Source organism: Sturnira hondurensis, unplaced genomic scaffold (genome assembly GCF_014824575.4).
Source record: "Sturnira hondurensis isolate 20B ecotype Veracruz unplaced genomic scaffold, ASM1482457v3 Scaffold0020579, whole genome shotgun sequence".
NCBI classification, from domain to species: Eukaryota; Metazoa; Chordata; class Mammalia; order Chiroptera; family Phyllostomidae; genus Sturnira; species Sturnira hondurensis.
In genome coordinates this window covers 929,508-948,766 of record NW_028093210.1, presented here as the reverse complement: position 1 = coordinate 948,766, position 19,259 = coordinate 929,508, and the positions used below count along the sequence as shown (strand labels likewise).

Here is a 19,259-nt window from a genome sequence, read left to right as displayed (position 1 = left end):
AGAGGCAGCTGATTAATGTTTCTTTTGCATGTTAATGTTTCTCTCTCCCTCTCCCTCCCCACTCTCTAAAAATAAATATATAATATCTTTTTAAAAATTGAGTATAATGTTCAGCTAGAGCATGAAAAAGACAACTGAACAATGTGCAAATGAATTTTCAGTGCATAATGTGTAGCAAAATCTAAAAATAAATAATACATATTTTATTTAATTATAAAAGTAAGGATTAGCCTCATCTGGATATGCAGGTTGCACACTCTATAATTTTAGCCATTTGTCTTTTGAGGTTTTCCTTGAAAAAAAACATCTAGAATATTTTCTATAATATCCCTTGAAGAGGTGACAATGTATTTTGGATTTTTTCAGTTGTCTGTTCACCAGATTTTCAGGTCTCAGTGTACTCCAGTCCCTTTCACAATACTATTGTAGGGTTGTTTATTATTTTTCATTGTTTATTCTGAGACACTTTAAATTTTTCACAACTTAGTATTGTGGTACATATGATACTTAGTACTGGCTTTACACACAAGTTTAATGATTTTTCAGTAACACAAAATGTGTACAAATATTAAAATAAGGCTTTCTTCCTTTTGCTTAAGTTATAAAATTATTCTGCACCTATTCCAATCTTAGAGACAACTTGTCATCTTTCTCATCCCTGCATAGAGTGGAAAATTTATGCATTTTGTATCAAATGGATATTAAAACCTTGCCAAAGTCTTTCTTACACAACATCTATAAAAAATTGTTGCATAATAATGTACTATGTGTTTATAAATTTCACTACAAGGTAACATGAAGGTAATTTAAATAATTTTAAATGTGAATGAATACATGATAATTGAACACTAGTGCATTCAGAAACCAAAGATAAGAGAAAAATCTATTCCTTTCTTGCTTTGGAATTTGTGATACCAGTTGGTTGTATTCAGAAGCAGAGATGAAAAGAGAAAGCAAGAAATAATTTGAATGCTGGTAAAGTGACCCTCTGCATTGCAGCAATTCTCAATGGGGTGTTATATATAGCAATAAAATCAGTCATTGTTTTCCGTCTTGCTAAATAAAACTGAACAATTGGAATGGCATGCCACTTGACCTTTTGTGTTCCACAGCGGTATTTAGCTGGTGTGAAGGAAACACACTTGCCAAGTGTCTTCTGTCGACATGACAGGTTCTCCTGGGTGTTCATACAATGTTCAAAAAGCAAAAGTCTCTTGCTTCAGAACGCAAAAGAGAAGTTTTTTCTCAAGGAGGTACACAGTCTATACAGAAGAATGATGTGAGAAATTTTCCGTCTTTTTCACAAATGGTACTTTCAGCAGGTCCTCTAAAATCAACTTCAGCAGTTAAACAATCAAAAACTACTCACTTTGAGATTGAAATACTTGACGCTCAAACAAGAAAGCAGATATGTATTGTGGACAAGGTGAGTTTATTTATTTAAATTTATTTTATCTGCCCCCTTGATTTTCGGTGTCTTGATTAAATGCTGACTTTTCAGTGTTACTTTTTTGATAAGCAGGATAGATACTTCATAAATTATTTCAGTAGGTGATGCTAACTGCAGCTTTCACAAGCAATTTAATGGTAACAAATAATTATTAGGTTCTGGTTTTCCTGCTAACATTAACTATTATTGGAAGGCAAAACTTTCAGTGCTTACCTTCTCATGTACATGAAAAAAATGCTGCTAGGTTGCTGTTTTCATGCATTTAATATTCATTAAGAATTTTCGCAGGCTTATAATAGGATTTGTAGTAAATAACAAGCAAAAGCCACTGAAGTTACTAAAATTATATTAACATATATTATGTTAACATAATTAACATATATGATGCAATCTCATCATTAAAAATTATTCAGAACTGAGTTATATCTTGCAAAATGAAAAGCTCACTTTTTCTGAAAGGTTTACTTATTTTAAAACCACAGGGTTCAAGAGGCTAAAGAGAATGTATTGCTTAATATTACCCACATATGCTCATATCACAGATGTTTTACGAAGATAAAAATACATACTTTCAAGCTCACATAATCGGTGTACATTGTAGAAATACATAGTATGATAGGTCAAAATACTTTTAGTCTTTCAACACTGAAAAGATGCTAGTAGTTTAATTTATTATGAAAAAGATTCATGTTTTAAATAAAATATATCTTCATTTATTTTTCTTCATTGTCATGTTAAGATTTTCTCTATTGTTCTAAAAATAGCATTGAATCCCTGATTCAGTTTAACTATTTTAGCCCTGTTTCTAGACAAGGAGAAAAGAGAAGGACTTGTTTTCTGTTGTAATTGTCAAGAAGAAAATGTTATATGCTTTTTTATTTAGTAATTATAACATTACTACCAGTCTATTAGTTGGGTAATATTAACTTTTGTTTATATATGGGAATGAAAAATAAAGCACTTTGATAAGTTCCTACAGGATATATGTAGAAAATAGATTTAAAATCATTTCTGTGAAACTCTAAATCATATTTTTATAGTACCACTAGGCTCACATTTAAATAATAAATATGTATGTATTTTGTATAAATAATTTTAACTTATGAATTTCATACACAGTATAATGTATTTTACCATTTCAGTAAGGTTTTTACATTTTGGTATCATTCATAAATAAGACAAATAAAATCATTCAGAGGATGCTGATGTTTGTAATATCTCACCATTGAAAATTCAAAAAATTTTAAACAATACATTTAAATTAAGGGAAACCAGACAATCAATGGAATGGATATTCAATTGGTCAAACATATATGAAGGTCAGGGTCCTAAAGGGAGACTGGTCATCGCGTCCTTTCTGATATGTAGCTAATCATTGACAATAATTAACCTTAAAATAAGGAGAAATGTAGGAGCTAGCTTCTAGTTATTTTCCTCATTTATATTGTGTTATTGATATTTTATGTGAAGCTCTGGCATGTCAGTTTACATTCTCGTAATAACTAAAGTGCACAAAAATTAATAAGTATGCAAAAATCTTAGAAATAAGGGTTTTCCTTAAAAATCTCATATTTGAGTAGTTAGAGTCCTGGTATTTGCATTTCTAGTCGCAAACTTTTAGGGAAACTGTGTAGAGCAGATAGAGGATTAACTTTGGATTCCTCAACAGCTTTTATTGGACAATCAACACCATATGATCTGCTACTTTCTACATTCAAATCTTTGACTTGTCAGTAGAACTGGATTTTGTTTCATCTTGTTTTACTTTTGTGATTTGGTAAGTTGTCTCATAATGATTGCAAGGCATTTAAAAGAAAAAGAAAGGATTTACTCTTTTCTTGTTTCACAATTCCTAACAGTTTAAATTTATAAAGATAAGGAAGATTGATTTTGTTTGCCATTCATGATTATTTTTCTGTTAGACAAATTGATAGCTACATTAACAGTAAGGCACATTAAGTGGCTTTCATTGCATTTAGCTGGACCCAGTGTACGAAAAAGTGCTACTTACAACTTAGTCCTTTATCTTTCTTAAAGAGTTAAATTTCATGTGTATAAAAATCTAAGAAAAAAACGAGTGATGAAACTTGTGATACTGGCACAGAATTTCAATTGACTCCTTAATAATTATCCATTGCCATGATTTGTTATAAATGCTTGGGTTAGATATAAATATTCAGATATGTTTAATGGTGCAATTCATATGTATGAATCTTAGTAATATGTGTTGAGTTCTAGTAGAAATTGTGTTTGCATCTAGGTATTATATTAACTTCCATTTATCCATTAACTTCAGCATAGATAAAGTACGTACTCAGGATATTCATGAGATAAAACCAATGAAATAATTTCTGAGATTGAAGAAAATATATTAAATCCTGCTTTTCTTACACACACATGCACACATCAAACAAACAAGAGTTTCTATGCCTTAAATATCTTCTCCAGCATCTGTCCCGCTGTTCTCATTGCTTCTGTCATATACATTTCATCTGCCCACATTTTCTTCACATTTCATCCTAAACGCATTCCATTCAGACATTTGCTTCCATTACTTTCCAGAAGATGAACATACTGAGGTCATTAGAAGTGTTAGTAAATACCTTGCTAAATCCAAAGATCAATTGTCATACTTTATTTTACTCAGTACCTTAAAACATTTGCCACTGTTAAGTATATTCTTCGGAAAACACTTTTGCTTTCTAAGTTCCAGGATAATAGTACGCACATTTTTCTTTAAGCCTACCTTATTGGTTTCTCCCTTTTCTCTCGAAGCTGCTTCATTAGCTAACCGACTAGGTGTGTAATGTCACCAACTCAGTCATCAGAACTTCTCCCCATATTAGGTCATTTACCTTATTGAGTCTCATAGTTTTAAATATCATCTACCTATTGATGACTCATAAGTATGTAACTTCAACTTGTACTCGCCCCAAATTGTAAACCCATTTGTCTATGAATCTAGGCATGCATCTATTATCTATCTATCTATCTAATCTATCTATCTATCATTTATATATCTATCAGCATCTATCTATCATCTTATCTAATTATTCACTAAGCATCTCAAGTTTAGTATATCTAAAACTGAACTCTTGGTCTTCCACAAAAAAAAGAAAAACAACTTTCAACAAGATATTTCAGGACAGTAAGTAGAATTGCATTCTTGAAGTAGCTTGAAGGAAACACTTAGAGGCATCACAACCCTAGATCTAATCTCACAACACAAATGATGCCTTCACGTATATCTAGAGAACAAAAAATTTGAACCGCCTCTCCTGCCAGAGACCCAAGATATTTCTCTGTTTCTGTGCTTAGTACCTTTGATGTATTTCTTATATAGCCACAGAACTAGTCTGTTGTTAAGATAATATTATTCACTACTCAAAACTAGCCAACATCCTCCTTTTGATCTTGACTTAATTCTCATTTTTTTCAAGGACTATATTTACTACTTTTGAAAACTGCAAAATCTGGCAATATTTTCTATTATCCTTCTATGTTCTATTACTTTACTAGCATTTATTTCCTTTTCCACTTTAGGTATTATTTGGCTTATTCTTTACATGCCCTCTTTACAAAACCAGGGATTTGGCTTTTATTATTCTTGTATCCCCAACATTTAAAACAAATGCTTGGTACAAAGAGACCACGTACACTAAATATGTACTGAATTTAATCAATGCCTATTCAAGAGATATGTGGATTTCACAATGCACTCATGTTTAACACTAATAGTTTTAAAGTAAAGGAGTATGATATTAGAAAGTACTTTATACTATTTTCTAAATCAAATTATCATTGGAATAAATGTAAATACATTCATACAAAAAGACATTTAAATATTCTATTCTAGCCCTTGCTGATGTGGCTCAGTGGATTGAGTGCCAGCCCTTGAACCTAAGGGTCACCAGTTCAATTCCCAGTCAGGGCACATGCCTGGGTTGTAGGCCAGGTCCCCTGTTGAGGGAGCGTGAGAGATAACCACACATTGATGTTTCTCTCCCTCTCTTTCTGTTTTCCCCCCTCTCTCTAAAAATAAATAAATAAATTGAACATAAATGAGTAAATAAACAAACAAAAAACAAACAAATAAATATTTCATTCTACCGAATGCTCAAATTGCTTCTGGCTTACACCCAACAATGATGTATAACATTAAACTTTGTATTTGTGCGTAGTTTACTAATAGTCACATTATGATTATAAAATCTAAGAAGCTTTTTATAAAAAGAGAGTAGAGATGGGGATATATAAATATTTTAGTTATTTCCCATGAATGATTAAAATCATATGACTAACCAGGGATGATAAGATGGAGAATTTAAATTATACTATTAAATACCATTCTTAAGTGTTTGTTGGAACATCAATAGTATATCTGAAATGTAAACTTTAAAAAATTAACAATAGCCCTGGCTGGAGTGGCTCAGTGGATTGAGTGGCAGCCTGGGAATCAAAGGGTCACTGGGTCAATCTCCAGTCAGAGCACATGCCTGGGTTGCAGGCCAGGTCCCCAGTAGGGATGGGAGAGAGAGGCAGCCACACATTGATGTTCCTCTCTCACTTTTTTCTCTCCCTTCCCCTCTCTCTAAAGCTAAGTAAAAAATAATCTTTTAAAATTTTAAATAAAAAGAAACTAACCATAAATTATTCTACTCGTTAACTTTCCTTATCTCACTTCTGTTTTATAAAATGTTAGAAGCTTATCTTGTGATAAGCTGATGATTCAAGAGCATGGCAAAACTCTAAAACTAGTGTTAATAAATATTTCCAATATTATCCCATTCTTTTTTTCTTTAATCTTTTCTCTGAGGACCTTGACCACAAGAGCCCTCTTTCTTCTATTGTTTGAATGTCTCTGTCAAATATCTCAAAAGCTTTTAAAAGACTTCTTACAGATAAAATAAAGCACTCAATAATTCTCCAATTCTCCTAATGGCAAAAAATGGTATTTTTTTTAAGAAAATAGTACAGAAATTGCAGTATAGTAAGACTGCATAAACGTTTGAGAATTTGTAATTTCTGACATTGTCATTTTGAATGTTTTATCTTGGGCTGGCTACTTACTGCAACAGTGCCTCCATTTGTTCTTCTGCAAAGTGAGAATGACATCTGTTTTAAAGTGGCCTCAAGGCAGGACCTGGGGCCTCTGCCTTTACTGAGTTCCTGGGCTGAGGCTGAACTGATCAATTCAAATCAGAAGTGGGAGATTTTAGTAAATCCCCGTGGGTCTTATCTAACATGCACACAAGGAAAATGCCCTGGGGTGGGGGTGGTGGGCTGTTGATCATCAAGGCTACTGGAAAAGTTATATCTGGAATGTGCATTTACTTGTGACTCTGAGGACGGTTATCTAAGGCGTGTGAATGCATGAAGGGCTGATAGCAGTTCAAGGTCATTGCAGGCCACGAGTCAAACAAAACAGATGCCAAGGCAGTGACACCATGGAGGAAGTTTCACTCAAGTCTTGAAAAAACATGAAGCTCTGAATGCTGTACTCATTACCAAAAATTTTGCAGTGAAGGAATTTGTAGCTTTTTTGTGATCTAAGAGTTCAAACATGAAAGATAAAGATTGTGCTTATATAATATATTTCTGGGAATTTAAGTCAAATTATGTATTAGGCATGTACCTTGTCCAGATCAACAGTTTACTGATATTTTTGGTGTAGCCAAATAAATAACTATCAAAATAATCTCCGAACTTGTTGCTGGGATTTTAGCGTGTCCTTAACACACATTTTTTTTTAGCCCTGTCATGTACCTTATCAGAGGTATTACTGACAACTTCTCTGTGACTATTACTCACATGATTAGGATTTATCAAATGAGCAATAACTTAAAATAACACTAAGAAATAAAAATTCTTTTACTCTATATTTTAAATTATGTAGTCTCCAGGGCAAGAGGTCTGAAGGGGAAATACTGCAGCAAGTGGATGCTGATATTTATATAACATTAAGATTTTTATTACCCTTATACCATGTGTTTCTGGACACAAATGTATGCTCCCAGAGACCTTAAGTCTAGATCACTAAAAGCACAGACATAATCAAATTTATATTTTTGCTAGAATTTGTGTAATGACAGCATCTAGGTTCAAAATAGTTTTAAATTATACATATAAGTGAGTGATCTTAGATTAATATACATTTACATGACACCTCATTGTCTCCTATGAAAATTATGGTATTTGCATGATTACCTTACAGGAGCTCAAAGGTTTAGAGGGCAATCATTGTTTGAAGTTTTTACCCCTATAACACTTTCAATTGATTATGATTAAGTACTACCTACGAAAATAGATTCAGGGACACAATCCTAGAACACTGCCTAATCCTTCACCCTTCCCTCACTCTCTCCTTTTCTTCTACCCTGTTGTTTTTTCTTCATATGTGACTACACTGAAGAATACTAATCTTCCAGTCCATAGGCACTGTAATAAAGCCTGGGAACATGAGGATGAAAACCAAATGAAAACAAACCAAATACAGGGCAGGCAAAAGTAGGGTTATGGCTGTGAATACACAAAACACAGAGTTAATTATTTTATTATTCTTTATTAATTATTGTATAAGTTTATAAAGACATGTATAAACCTACTTTTACTGTACCCTGTGTATTTATTTCTCTTCAGATATTCACAGTATTGTGATTAATAATGACATGTAAATAGTCATTATAAAATGAAATATTTCACATGAAATATTATGTGTGATATGAACTATGTCACACAAAATAATATCATAAAAGACAAAACAGGTATGAAAAAAATCATGCTGAGCCCAGATGAATAATTTTTTTCTACTGAAGAAATTAAAATGGCTGCAGATATCTCTTCTAGCTATAAATAGCCCCAGCACACTGACGGACCATCATGAGGATATTTCTTTTCTTTCATTAGGATATTTCTAAGATTAAAGAATAATCTCCTAAAGTAGAAATTATTTTCTCTAACTGCCTTACATGCTCAGCCTTCTTTCAGGCTTTGACTGAAGGCACATTGCTAGAGAGACACCTCTGGAGAATTTACGGAAGAAGGTGAAGATGAATTCCCTTCCCACTTAAGACTTTCTAAGGTACAAACTTGTCAAGCTCAATACCAAGAATATACTATATTTTATTAGTGGATTTTTAAACTGACAGTCATCAAATAATTTTCAATCCCAGTTGATCTATGGGGATTCAGCTGAGCAATCTGAGCTCACAAGTCTGTAGCTACATAAAACCCTTGAACAGTATACTTGTTTATTCTCCTATGAGAAGTTAATTCTCTTTTAGGCAGATTTTGAACTGTCTACTACATCTAGATACCAGATATTTTATTTGAGAATTGATCTTACTCCTAAAGAATGCTGTGTCTCTGCTTTCTCATAAACTCATGATTCTGACATCATTTTATGAAAAGAGGGAATCAATTGTTACCTGTCCTTGTTTCTTATTACAGTGTGTTATCATCCCACACTTTTACTGCCTCCAAAATAAACATTTAAGATTGCTTTGTGTTTGGGTGTTTCTAACTTTTCAATTACTGGTTATTTGATTTTTTAAAACCAAAGTGAATTGTAATAAGTAATTTATTTTAGCAAAACATTTGATGAGTTACTGACAGTCTAACGGTATCTTTTATTTGTTAGCACTGGTCTCCATGCCACTAAATACAGATGTGTCATCTGCTTCTCATAAACTCCATTTAATAAAATTTTGTTATAATCCAACCTTAATTAAATAAGAAATGTAATAGAGGATCCTGAGGCCTTTATTCAGATGATACCTTCCTCATTTTTATAGATAGGCAATTTCAGAAAGCTGTTACTCTAAAATTACTGAGAAATCACTTTTATCTTAAGAGCTATTTTATGTAAATTTTTTTAACTCTTGACATGGTAAGAACATAATCAACAGAACAGCCACAACAACCACTGAGCTGTTGATTGTTAAAATAAAATCTACTTCATTTTAAAATGGGAAGGAAAAATCAATTATTTTTTATAATTAAAAATAGATTCATAAATTTACCTATTTGCTTTTAGTTTTCAATCAACATTTCTGCAATTGTATAGACATAATGTCTTCTTAGGCTTTTGTCATTAAAAAAATATATAAAGGTCCATGTATGCCACAGTTTAAGAATGTAGGCACAGTTTGCCTAAAGGACCTAATTTTCAATCCATCTGTTCTTGGGGCTGTACAGTGCTATCATAAAAAATAATCTGTATTCAGAACTTATCTTTGCTTCTGAACACAAAAATATCCATCTCACCTTCCCTGATGACATCTATTCTATTTACTCATACAATCAAATCAGTCCTAATAGGAAGGAACAATGTGTGCATCTCTATCATGGGCAATGTATACATGATGGAATAAGCATTTTTTAGATTTGTTCATGCCATGGCTTCAAGGTCATTTATCTATGAAGTTAAAGAGGCCGAGACACAGAAAGTGATTGCAATATGTCCAAAGTGTTCACTGCAAGAGAGAATTCGCCCACAGAAGCAATTGTTTAATGAGCTATGGAAAAAGTCTCACTTCAGTTTATCAAGCTGCTGACTCTCTAGAACCTCTTCCTGTTTATATAATATCCAACCACTCGGTCACTTTGTTCTATACATAATATGTCTTGTAATTGAACTGTTACCATCCTAGTTTAAGACACTGTCACCTCTAACAAATAGACTGGTACAGATAGGTCTTCAGTGAACACACACCGTCTATGTAGGAACACAGAATATATCTGCCATAGTTCTTTCAGGTCTAGTTACAGCATAGAGCTTCCACAATATCACTAGGTAAAATAAAATTTGGGATTTACTTTTGCAGGTAAAATGCTTTTGCTGTTGAAAGGTCATTTTAATTGTCATCCAGAATCTGTTTAATTTGCAGAAACCAAATTGATCCTTCTAAAACATAAAATATAATGCCTTTCTTCTGATGAAAACACTCCAAGTACATGTGTCACTCAGAATATCCAATCTGCTCTCCCATATTCTGAAAAGCTTTACGTTATCTCTGCATCTCACCCCTCCAATCACATCTTTAACCATCCATACTCTGCTCCAAACACACTGGCCTGCTTGCCATTTCTCAATTGCTCTTGCTGTGGTGATCCCTGGTAGTCTCTGACCTTGACAATTCCTCTGTCTAGAAGGATATTCTTCAGAATATCTGCATAATCTGATCACCAGCTTAGGCCTTTGCTCATATATCCTTATCTTCCTGTCAGAATCGTGCTTCTTTGCATCAGGTCTTATCTCAGACCTCATTTATATGTTTGTTTTAGAACTTATTACCCTTAGATACATTATATAGATATTTATTTTTTTCTTATTTCTTCTAGAGTATTGTTTGAACATGTCTCACTGTGCCATGGTGTTGTAGAAACTGAATTCAGGTACAATATCGCTTAAATTTAACCCAGCTCTGCTGCTTGTTAGCTCTGTGACAAGGTGTAGGCCTCATGATACCAAAGCACATCAGTTTTTGCTTGGCAACCAGGGAAAATAATAGTACCTAATTTGGGGGTTGTTAGGAGTATTAAATGAGTTAATTGCTTAAAATGAATACCTGGTACATAGAAAACACTATATGCACACTGGTTATTGTATTAAAACAGAGTATGTATCTGTGTGTGTGTGTGTGTGTGTGAGTGTGTTCCCACTCCAAAATGCATGACATGTACAAAAGTTACTGTACTCTTTTGAACTCAGCTATATTTTTGAATGAAACCACAAATTCTCATACATATTTACCATATCATATCAGGTAATCTTGGATCCTTTTGCTAATGAATAATTTTTAAATTATTAACAGTCATCTAGTTTATGTAAAGACCAAAGACAATACTTAGAAGGGATATTATGAGCAGCAAGGCTTTCAAAAATTTTTATCCATATTAGTTAACTAATCAATCATGTAATTTTAGGAGGATACTTATATTTCACGACCACAATTTCTTAATCTTTTGAAGACTATCAGTATCACATACTTCATTAGGTTGTTTATAATGGTCAAGTGATCATCTTAATAGATCTCTATATATGAAAGATGTAGTATATGAGGTCCTTTAACATTGATAAATTTAATCAAGTTATTTTAAAAAGTCCTGCTACATTTTGAATATAGACAATATTTAATAAAAGTGTCCTTGAAGCTAGACTAACTAATGATTCCAAATAATCAATTATTTACAGTAGCAAAGCTTTAACTATCATTCATATACCATGCCCAGAGAATGAGCTGTGGCTTTACTCTGAACTCTATTGGAGAACCAGGTAGATCAAAGACTGCTTGGTATTGTCATAGTCAGTTTCCAAGTATAGTGAACAGACAGGTGGTATCTAACTTTGGGCTACTGTAATATATTACCATAGAATGGTAGCTTATAAAAAACAGAAATTTATTTATCCAAGTTCTGGACACTGGAAGTATAAGATCCAAGAGCCAGGATGGTGGGATTCTGGCAAGTATCCTTCACAAGTTTGCAGACTGGCATTTCTCATTGATTGAGAGGTCTAAATAGTTCTTCTGAGTCTTTTTTATAAGGATGCTAATTCTATCACGAGGGCTCCACCCTCAGGACTTCATTACTTCCCAGAGATCCCTCCTCCTAAACCATCACATTGCGTGTTAGGTTTTAAATATGTAAATTTTGAAGGGGCATAACATTCAGTTCATAATGATTGGCTAACAACACACTGGCTCTTAAAGCTTCTGCTTGGATATTAAAAGTAAACTGCTTCCTCTCACATTTCACTGGTCAATCAAGTCACATGACCAAGCCTCAGTTCAACGTGGGGAAGATAAAAAATATTCTCTCTGGGTGGCCCACCCAGTGAAGAACAACAACTATTATAAGCATTATTAATCTACCAGAGTAAGTAAAGACTTTGCAACAAAGATACTTACTCCAACATTTATGTGCTAAAGTTCATTCACTTTTAGAACATGCAGAGACTCAATTTTTTTTCATTCAATTTCTATTAATTTATTTGTTTAGTTGTAACAATCCTGGCTGACTGTTTTCTAAGCAGGAAGGAAAAATGAGTTTGTGAAAAACATGTGCAGGGAGAAGTTCAAGAAATAAGAGCAAGAAACTTCCAGAACACATATCATCATGGCAGGTCCCAGACGGGTATGTAAGAACCCACAATGCCTTCCAATGACTACAGCTTGAAATGAAGACATTGCCTCTTCTTCACATTCCATTTCCCGAAGCAAGCCAAAGGGATAAGTCCAACATCAACCAACATCACTTTTGAGAGATGAGAGAAGTAGAGATGAAAAATACAAATATTTGCCAAAATAATCTGTTTTCTTATAAAGCTTCAGTTTCTCAGAACCATTTAAATGACTCTTCTCTGGTATGACAAGAAATATATTTTAGGAAGAGAAGTATTCAAATTAGATGGACTAATAATATTTGATGTTCAAGGAGGAAGGAAAAAATCCTACTTTTTGAGAAAACTGGTTACCCATATTAACTTATTTCCCAGGATATGCAAGTTGCCTTAGAGCAAACATTTCCTTGAATCACCAAGGGAATAAATTACACATTTTAATATTTTATACATAATATATTTGTTCATGTGTTTGCTGATGTTGAGTTTAATTGCATCATGCATTCTTCAAAAGGCAATATAAAGTATCTTAAACAATAATGTTAAATATATAACATTTGTGAATAACAAATAGCTATTACAAAATTAAATGCATGACACAGTTTACAGTGATACCATTTTTGTACACAAAATTCAAATCTTTAGAGTGTTTTTTAAAATTATCAACATATCTCACTTTCAGCCAAGATGGAGGTGTAGGTGGAAACACTGTGCCTCCTCGCACAACCAAATTTAAAGGCAACAAAGTTTTAGTAACTGAATGCAACCAAAACCCAGAAAATTGAACTGTATAGAAGTCCAACAACAACAAACCATTCAGCCAGACTGGTAAGGGGGTGGAGTCAGCGGCTGGTGGAGTGAGTGGGGTTGCACAGGAAAAAGCAGCCAGAGGGACCCAGGAGCACAGGAGATGGTTGGCAGATCCCAGGCGTGGGGTGGCAACGAGTAGACCCAGTGGGGGCGTAAGGCGGGTGGCTGACCACGGTCACACATTCACACACAGATAAACCAGGCGAAGAAGCGAGAGGTGAGACACACCACACAAGCTAGGGCCCCAGTGACCAGAATTAAGGCCTAAAACCACCAACCGAAAAAATTTTGGGGGTTGAGGTGCTGGGAGAAGCTCCCAGACTGACAGAGTTTGTTGGAGAGTCCCACAGGGTCCTAGAGGGTGCACAGGCCCACACACCAGGGAGCTGGCACCAGGGGGGGCCAGTTTGCTTTTGGGAAGCAGCAGAGGGGACCGAAATCTGAGAGGGAGTGGAACTAACACCATTGCTCCTATCTGACCATGGACAGCATCATAACCCAGCAACTGGGTCACCTTGCCCAGACGAACACCTAAGGCTCTGCCCCTCATATGTAACAGGCACAAACAGACCAAAATATTGTGGCTCAAGAACAGCTCAAAGCCCTAGAGCCAATACTTCTAAACCACCAAGAGATAGCCAACCTATCAGATGCCCAGTTTAAAAAACTGCTGATCAGGATACTCACAGAACTGGTTGATTTTAGTCACAAATTAGAGGAACAAATGAAGGCTAAACTAATTGAAATGAAGGGAAATGCACAGGAAACCAATAGTGATGGAAAGGAAACTGGGACTCAAATCAATGCAGTGGACCAGAAGAAAGAAAAAATTGACCAAACAAAAAAGAATGAAGAAAAAAGAATTTGAAAAATGAGGAGAGGCTTAGGAACTTCCAGGACATCTTTAAATGTTCCAACATTCAAATTATAGGGCTACCAGGAGGGGAAGAGGAAGAGCAACAAGTGGAAAACTTATTTGAACAAATAATAAAGGAGAACTTCCCCAGTCTGGCAAAGGAAATAGACTTCCAGGAAATCCAGGAAGGTCAGAGAGTGCCAAAGAAGTTGGACGCAAGAAGGAACACATCAAGGCGCATCATAATTACATTAGCCAAGATGAAAATAAAGGAGAGAATCCTAGAAGCAGCAAGAGATAAGAGGACAGTCACCTACAAAGGAGTTCCCATCAGACTGTCAGTGGATTTCTCAAAAGAGACCTTACAGGCAAGAAGAAGCTGGAAGGAAGTATTCCAAGTCATGAAATCCAAAGACCTACATCCAAGACTGCTCTACCCAGCAAAGCTTTCATTTAGAATGGAAGGGCAGATAAAGTGCTTCTCAGATAAGATAAAATTCAAAGAATTCGCCATCATCAAGCCCTTATTATCTGAAATGTTAAAGGGACTTATCTAAGAAAAAGAAGATCAAAAATATGAACAGTGAAAGGACAGCAAACTCACAGTTATTAACAACCACACCTAAAACAAAAGCAAACTAAGAGGACAGCTAGATTGGGAGTGGAACCATAGAAATGAAGATCACATGGAGAGTTAGCAACAGGGGGGGTGGGAGGANGGGGGTGGGAGGAGGAGAAGGGGGGAGAAGGTACAGAGAATAAGTAGCATAGATGGTAGGTAGAAAATGGGGGGAGGGCAAGAATAGTATGGGAAATATAGAATCTAAAGAACTTGTGACACATGGACATAAACTAAAAGGGGGGAATGGTGGTGGAAGGGGTGTGCAGGGTGGAGGGGAATGAAGAGGGGAATGGGACAACTGTAATGGCATAATCAATAAAATATATTAAAAAGAAAAAATAAAGTTATCAACATATCTCTTAAAAATATCATCGGCAGAACAAAATGTAAATTAATTAAACAAAAGAATTAGCCTTTCAGATGATTTACAAATATCATGTAAATATTGAAAAAGTAAGTCACCCTCCTGAATTTGTGTGTAACTTGTACAGTAAAATAATTGAGCTACAGTCATGAGCCACTGACAAATGCATCATTAAGTGATTTCGCTGTTGTGTGAACTTCAAAGAGTGCACTTGCACAAACGTAGATGGCATAGTGTACTTCCTGCCTAGGCTATACAGTTTTGCTACCAGGTTAGCAGCCTACACAGCACATTACTGTACATGATAGCATAAGATTGCACTAAGCACAGAATAAGCTGATGCAGTTGGGAAACTACGTAAACGAGATGTGAGGCTGCTGTTGGTGTAACAAGGCATACTGTTTTACAACAAACACTGGAATATGTAGAAAATGCACTCTAAAATAATGATAAAAAGTGTAGTATAGTAAATATACATACTGATAACATAGTCACTTATCTTCAAGTATTGTGTGCTGTACATAATTGTATGTTATACTTTTATACAACTCTGTACAGTAGGCTTGTTTGCACCACCACCGCAAATCCACGAGTAATGTGTGGAGCTGTGATGTCAGGCCACTACATCACTGGGTGACAAGAATTTTCAACTCCTTTTTTATCTTCTGGGACCATTATTCAATATGCAGTTCATCATTTACTGAAATTATAGGTTTTATTTGTTCTTTTGTCCCCTAAATCAGCAATTTTTAACTGGTGTGCCACACGCATTGGTGTACCACAAGAATTTTTAAAACATGCAATACTAAACTCTTTATTCAGAGGCATGACCTGTTTTCACTTAGATTGTCCAATAAAATAATAACAATAGTGAACATAACAATAGCTATCTAGTTTGAATGAATCAAAATTATTCTATATCTTTGTCAGATCAGCAAAGATATATTTTTGATGTGCCACACAAATTATTAATTAGTTTATTGATGATGTGAGATGAAAAAGGCTAAAATCGCTGTTCTAAATGATTAATATTCTTAATAGTTCTTTACTGTTTGAGGACAAACTACTCAAAGACTTAATAGCTTAAAACAAAGACAATTTATTTATCTCATTATTCTGTTTGTGTATGTGCATGATTTGCTTCTTTGCTGGACTCACTTCAGTACTTGCAGCTGGTTGCCAAGTAGCTGGGGCACCCTTATCAGGGAGTTCACTGGGGAAATAGCCGCAACAGGACATGCGTCTGTCTGTCACATGGGAAGAAGCTCAGGCTTCTTTACATGGTGCTCATCACAGGGATTGTCAGAAAGAGTAGAAATACATGGTCTCTCGTGTCTTCGAATTGTCACTTGCACAAGCCTCACTTTTAACAGGTTTTTCATTAAAGTGTATCAGAGGCCAGGATAAACTTAAGGTCTGGGGAAAAAAATTCTACCTTTTGATGGAAGAATCTGGAAAATACTGTGGTTATTTTTTCAATAATCAAAATAATATAGTTAGAACAGAATAGAATAAAATAAAATAAAACAGAATAGTGTATAAATACTCTTTTATTTCTAATAAATAGTATACATACATACACACAAAGCAGATTTATAGGTAATAACAATTATTGTAATATTCCTTTAATAATTTCAAGTATTTGTAAATATTATCTTTCCCATTTACAATTGAAGACAGAGGGACTTTGACAAATGTCCCTGTCATTTTCACTGTAAACCAGCAAGAAGAAACCAATTATATTTTAATCAATAACTTTTCAAAAGACTTCTAAATCCTTTGATTCTAACAAGCCTTTTTATTTTGGTCATCACTAGCCAATTATATCAGTTAATATGAACCTGAAATATTTTACAGATTATAATTAAGAAAATTTAAACCAGATTGCCACATATTTTCTCCTTCTAGTTTCATCTGCATTTACATTTCAATGATCTATATTACTGATATAGAATTTCTGTATTTAAGAAAATATTACTTTTACAGCAAAATAAGAATAAATTAATTTGGAGTATGCACACATAAATTTAGTTCCTTTCTTGATCATGAAGCCTAATAATTAATCAATGGTAGTAGACTAATAGACCCAGTCATCTGTTAATTAGTCTCTTCACACTGCAGTTAATTTTCATATAATACCTGTGACTATGGGGAAAAATGTTCATTTGATTACTAATGTTTTTAACATATTTTGTGATTTTCTTTTAGATCCCATAGAGCCAATATTATTTTATTTAAAATGGCCTTTTACTGTTTATACAGAATTTATTTCATATGGCTTAGTCTGCCTTACTTATTTCAGTAATACCATGGAACATGTAAATTTTTCTGAGCAAAAGAATTATTTTCTACATTTCACAAACTTGCAATAGGAAAACATAATAAGAAATAATTTGAGAAGTACTTATAAATGTTAACTCCACTAGGATTTATTTTATTCTTAAAAATATGCTTTTAATTCTATGGTCTTTATTATATCACCCAGCCCTACAGTATTCTAATTTAGGTTGTAAAACATGTATTGTAAGAATATTCCACAAAGATAATCTATGGTGACATATTTCATGTTCTTAAAATCTGAATTAGTTTCTAATTTATAAAATATACCTCTTTTTTGTACTGTGTTAGAATTTCAAACACTAATATCTATTATAAATTTTTAAAGTATTTAAAATAGGTGATTATTTCATATATATGTATATTTATTATAAAATCATTAACATCTGAGCTATAACCTTAAATAAAATTTACAAATAATTTATTGGGAATAAAAGTATTTATATAAAAGTAAATTATTTAGATTAATATATTTTTAACAGGTATGGTGAATATTTTATAAAAATAAATCTATATGCTAATGCTATTATTTTCTTTTTGAACTGAAAAGACAATAACCAGATGTTATTGCTATATATATTAAAAAGCTGTTATAAAGAAATTTAAAATAAGTGAGTGTTTATATGTATGTACAATTATGAATAAATCAAACAATTGATTTTAAATAATTCATTGTGTTATATAAATAAACACAATCGAGATGATTTACTTTTTTAATTTCTCAAAAAGTAAACAAAGTCTAGTTAGGCTAAAAATTCTTACTACTTATTAATACTGTTTTTTCCAAATTTATATTGTGTGTTCATTTTATTCATAACAGAAACTCTTGATACTCTGTATAATTCTATACATATTCTGAATTTATAAAATTATTCATACAGCCCTGGCTGATGCAGCTCAGTGGATTGAGCACGGGCTTGTGAAGCAAAGGGTCGCCGGTTTGATTCCCAGTCAGGACACATGCCTGGGTTGCAGGCCAGGTCGCCAGTAGGGGACACATGAGAGGCAACCACACATAGATGTTTCTATCCCACTCTTTCTCTTTCAATATACGGACAACCACATATTCTATTTACTAATCTAAAACATTGTAATGGAAATTCTCAGAAGTACTTTTCTCACTTTCTTGGATTAATCCATATTAAAATATTATTCTCTAGGCTAGTTTAGTTATCTTTCATTTGTATGCAAAGTGAGAAAGAGCTCTTGCCAGTTAGAAGCTCTGCACTGACTATTTTGTGGTTTTGGTGTATTTTCACAGCTCTAGAGCTAATTATTTCTATTCAATTTATCTTGTTTTTATTCCTGTCTGTTTCTTCATTGGTCAACACAGTTCTTCACAACGTTTACTGACAAATTTCATAGTGCATATTTCAATGTCTTAGTCAAATGAACTTCAAGTCATTCTTGTTTTTTCTTACTAATAAATTTTCATGTATCTAAATTGGATAAATAGTATTCTGAAGATATTCTGTTCATTTCAAGGAGTTCCTGAAAAATGACTAAGTTTTAAGGGTAACAATGATACATTTTATTTGTGTATACGTGAAACATTGCAGGAACTTTGTGTGAGACAAATTCACTCAGAATCTAGATTGTGAAAATATTTTTCCTTAATCCAGCAATTTAAATGTTAAATGAAGTAATGATAATGACTTATACTTCAACCGTTAGCTCTGAAAATTTAGAAGTAATTTT

At 33.6% G+C, this 19,259-nt stretch overlaps 1 protein-coding gene across 1 annotated transcript in view; it reads left to right on the top strand.

Moving 5' to 3' along the window:
- Positions 1-1,192: 1,192 nt before the first annotated feature.
- Positions 1,193-19,259, top strand: part of TECRL (trans-2,3-enoyl-CoA reductase like) — an 83,500-nt gene continuing 65,433 nt past the window's right edge. The window contains exon 1 of the mRNA XM_037029888.1: positions 1,193-1,426. Within this exon, the coding sequence (XP_036885783.1) occupies positions 1,193-1,426 (234 nt within the window). The remainder of the gene's footprint in view (positions 1,427-19,259) is intronic.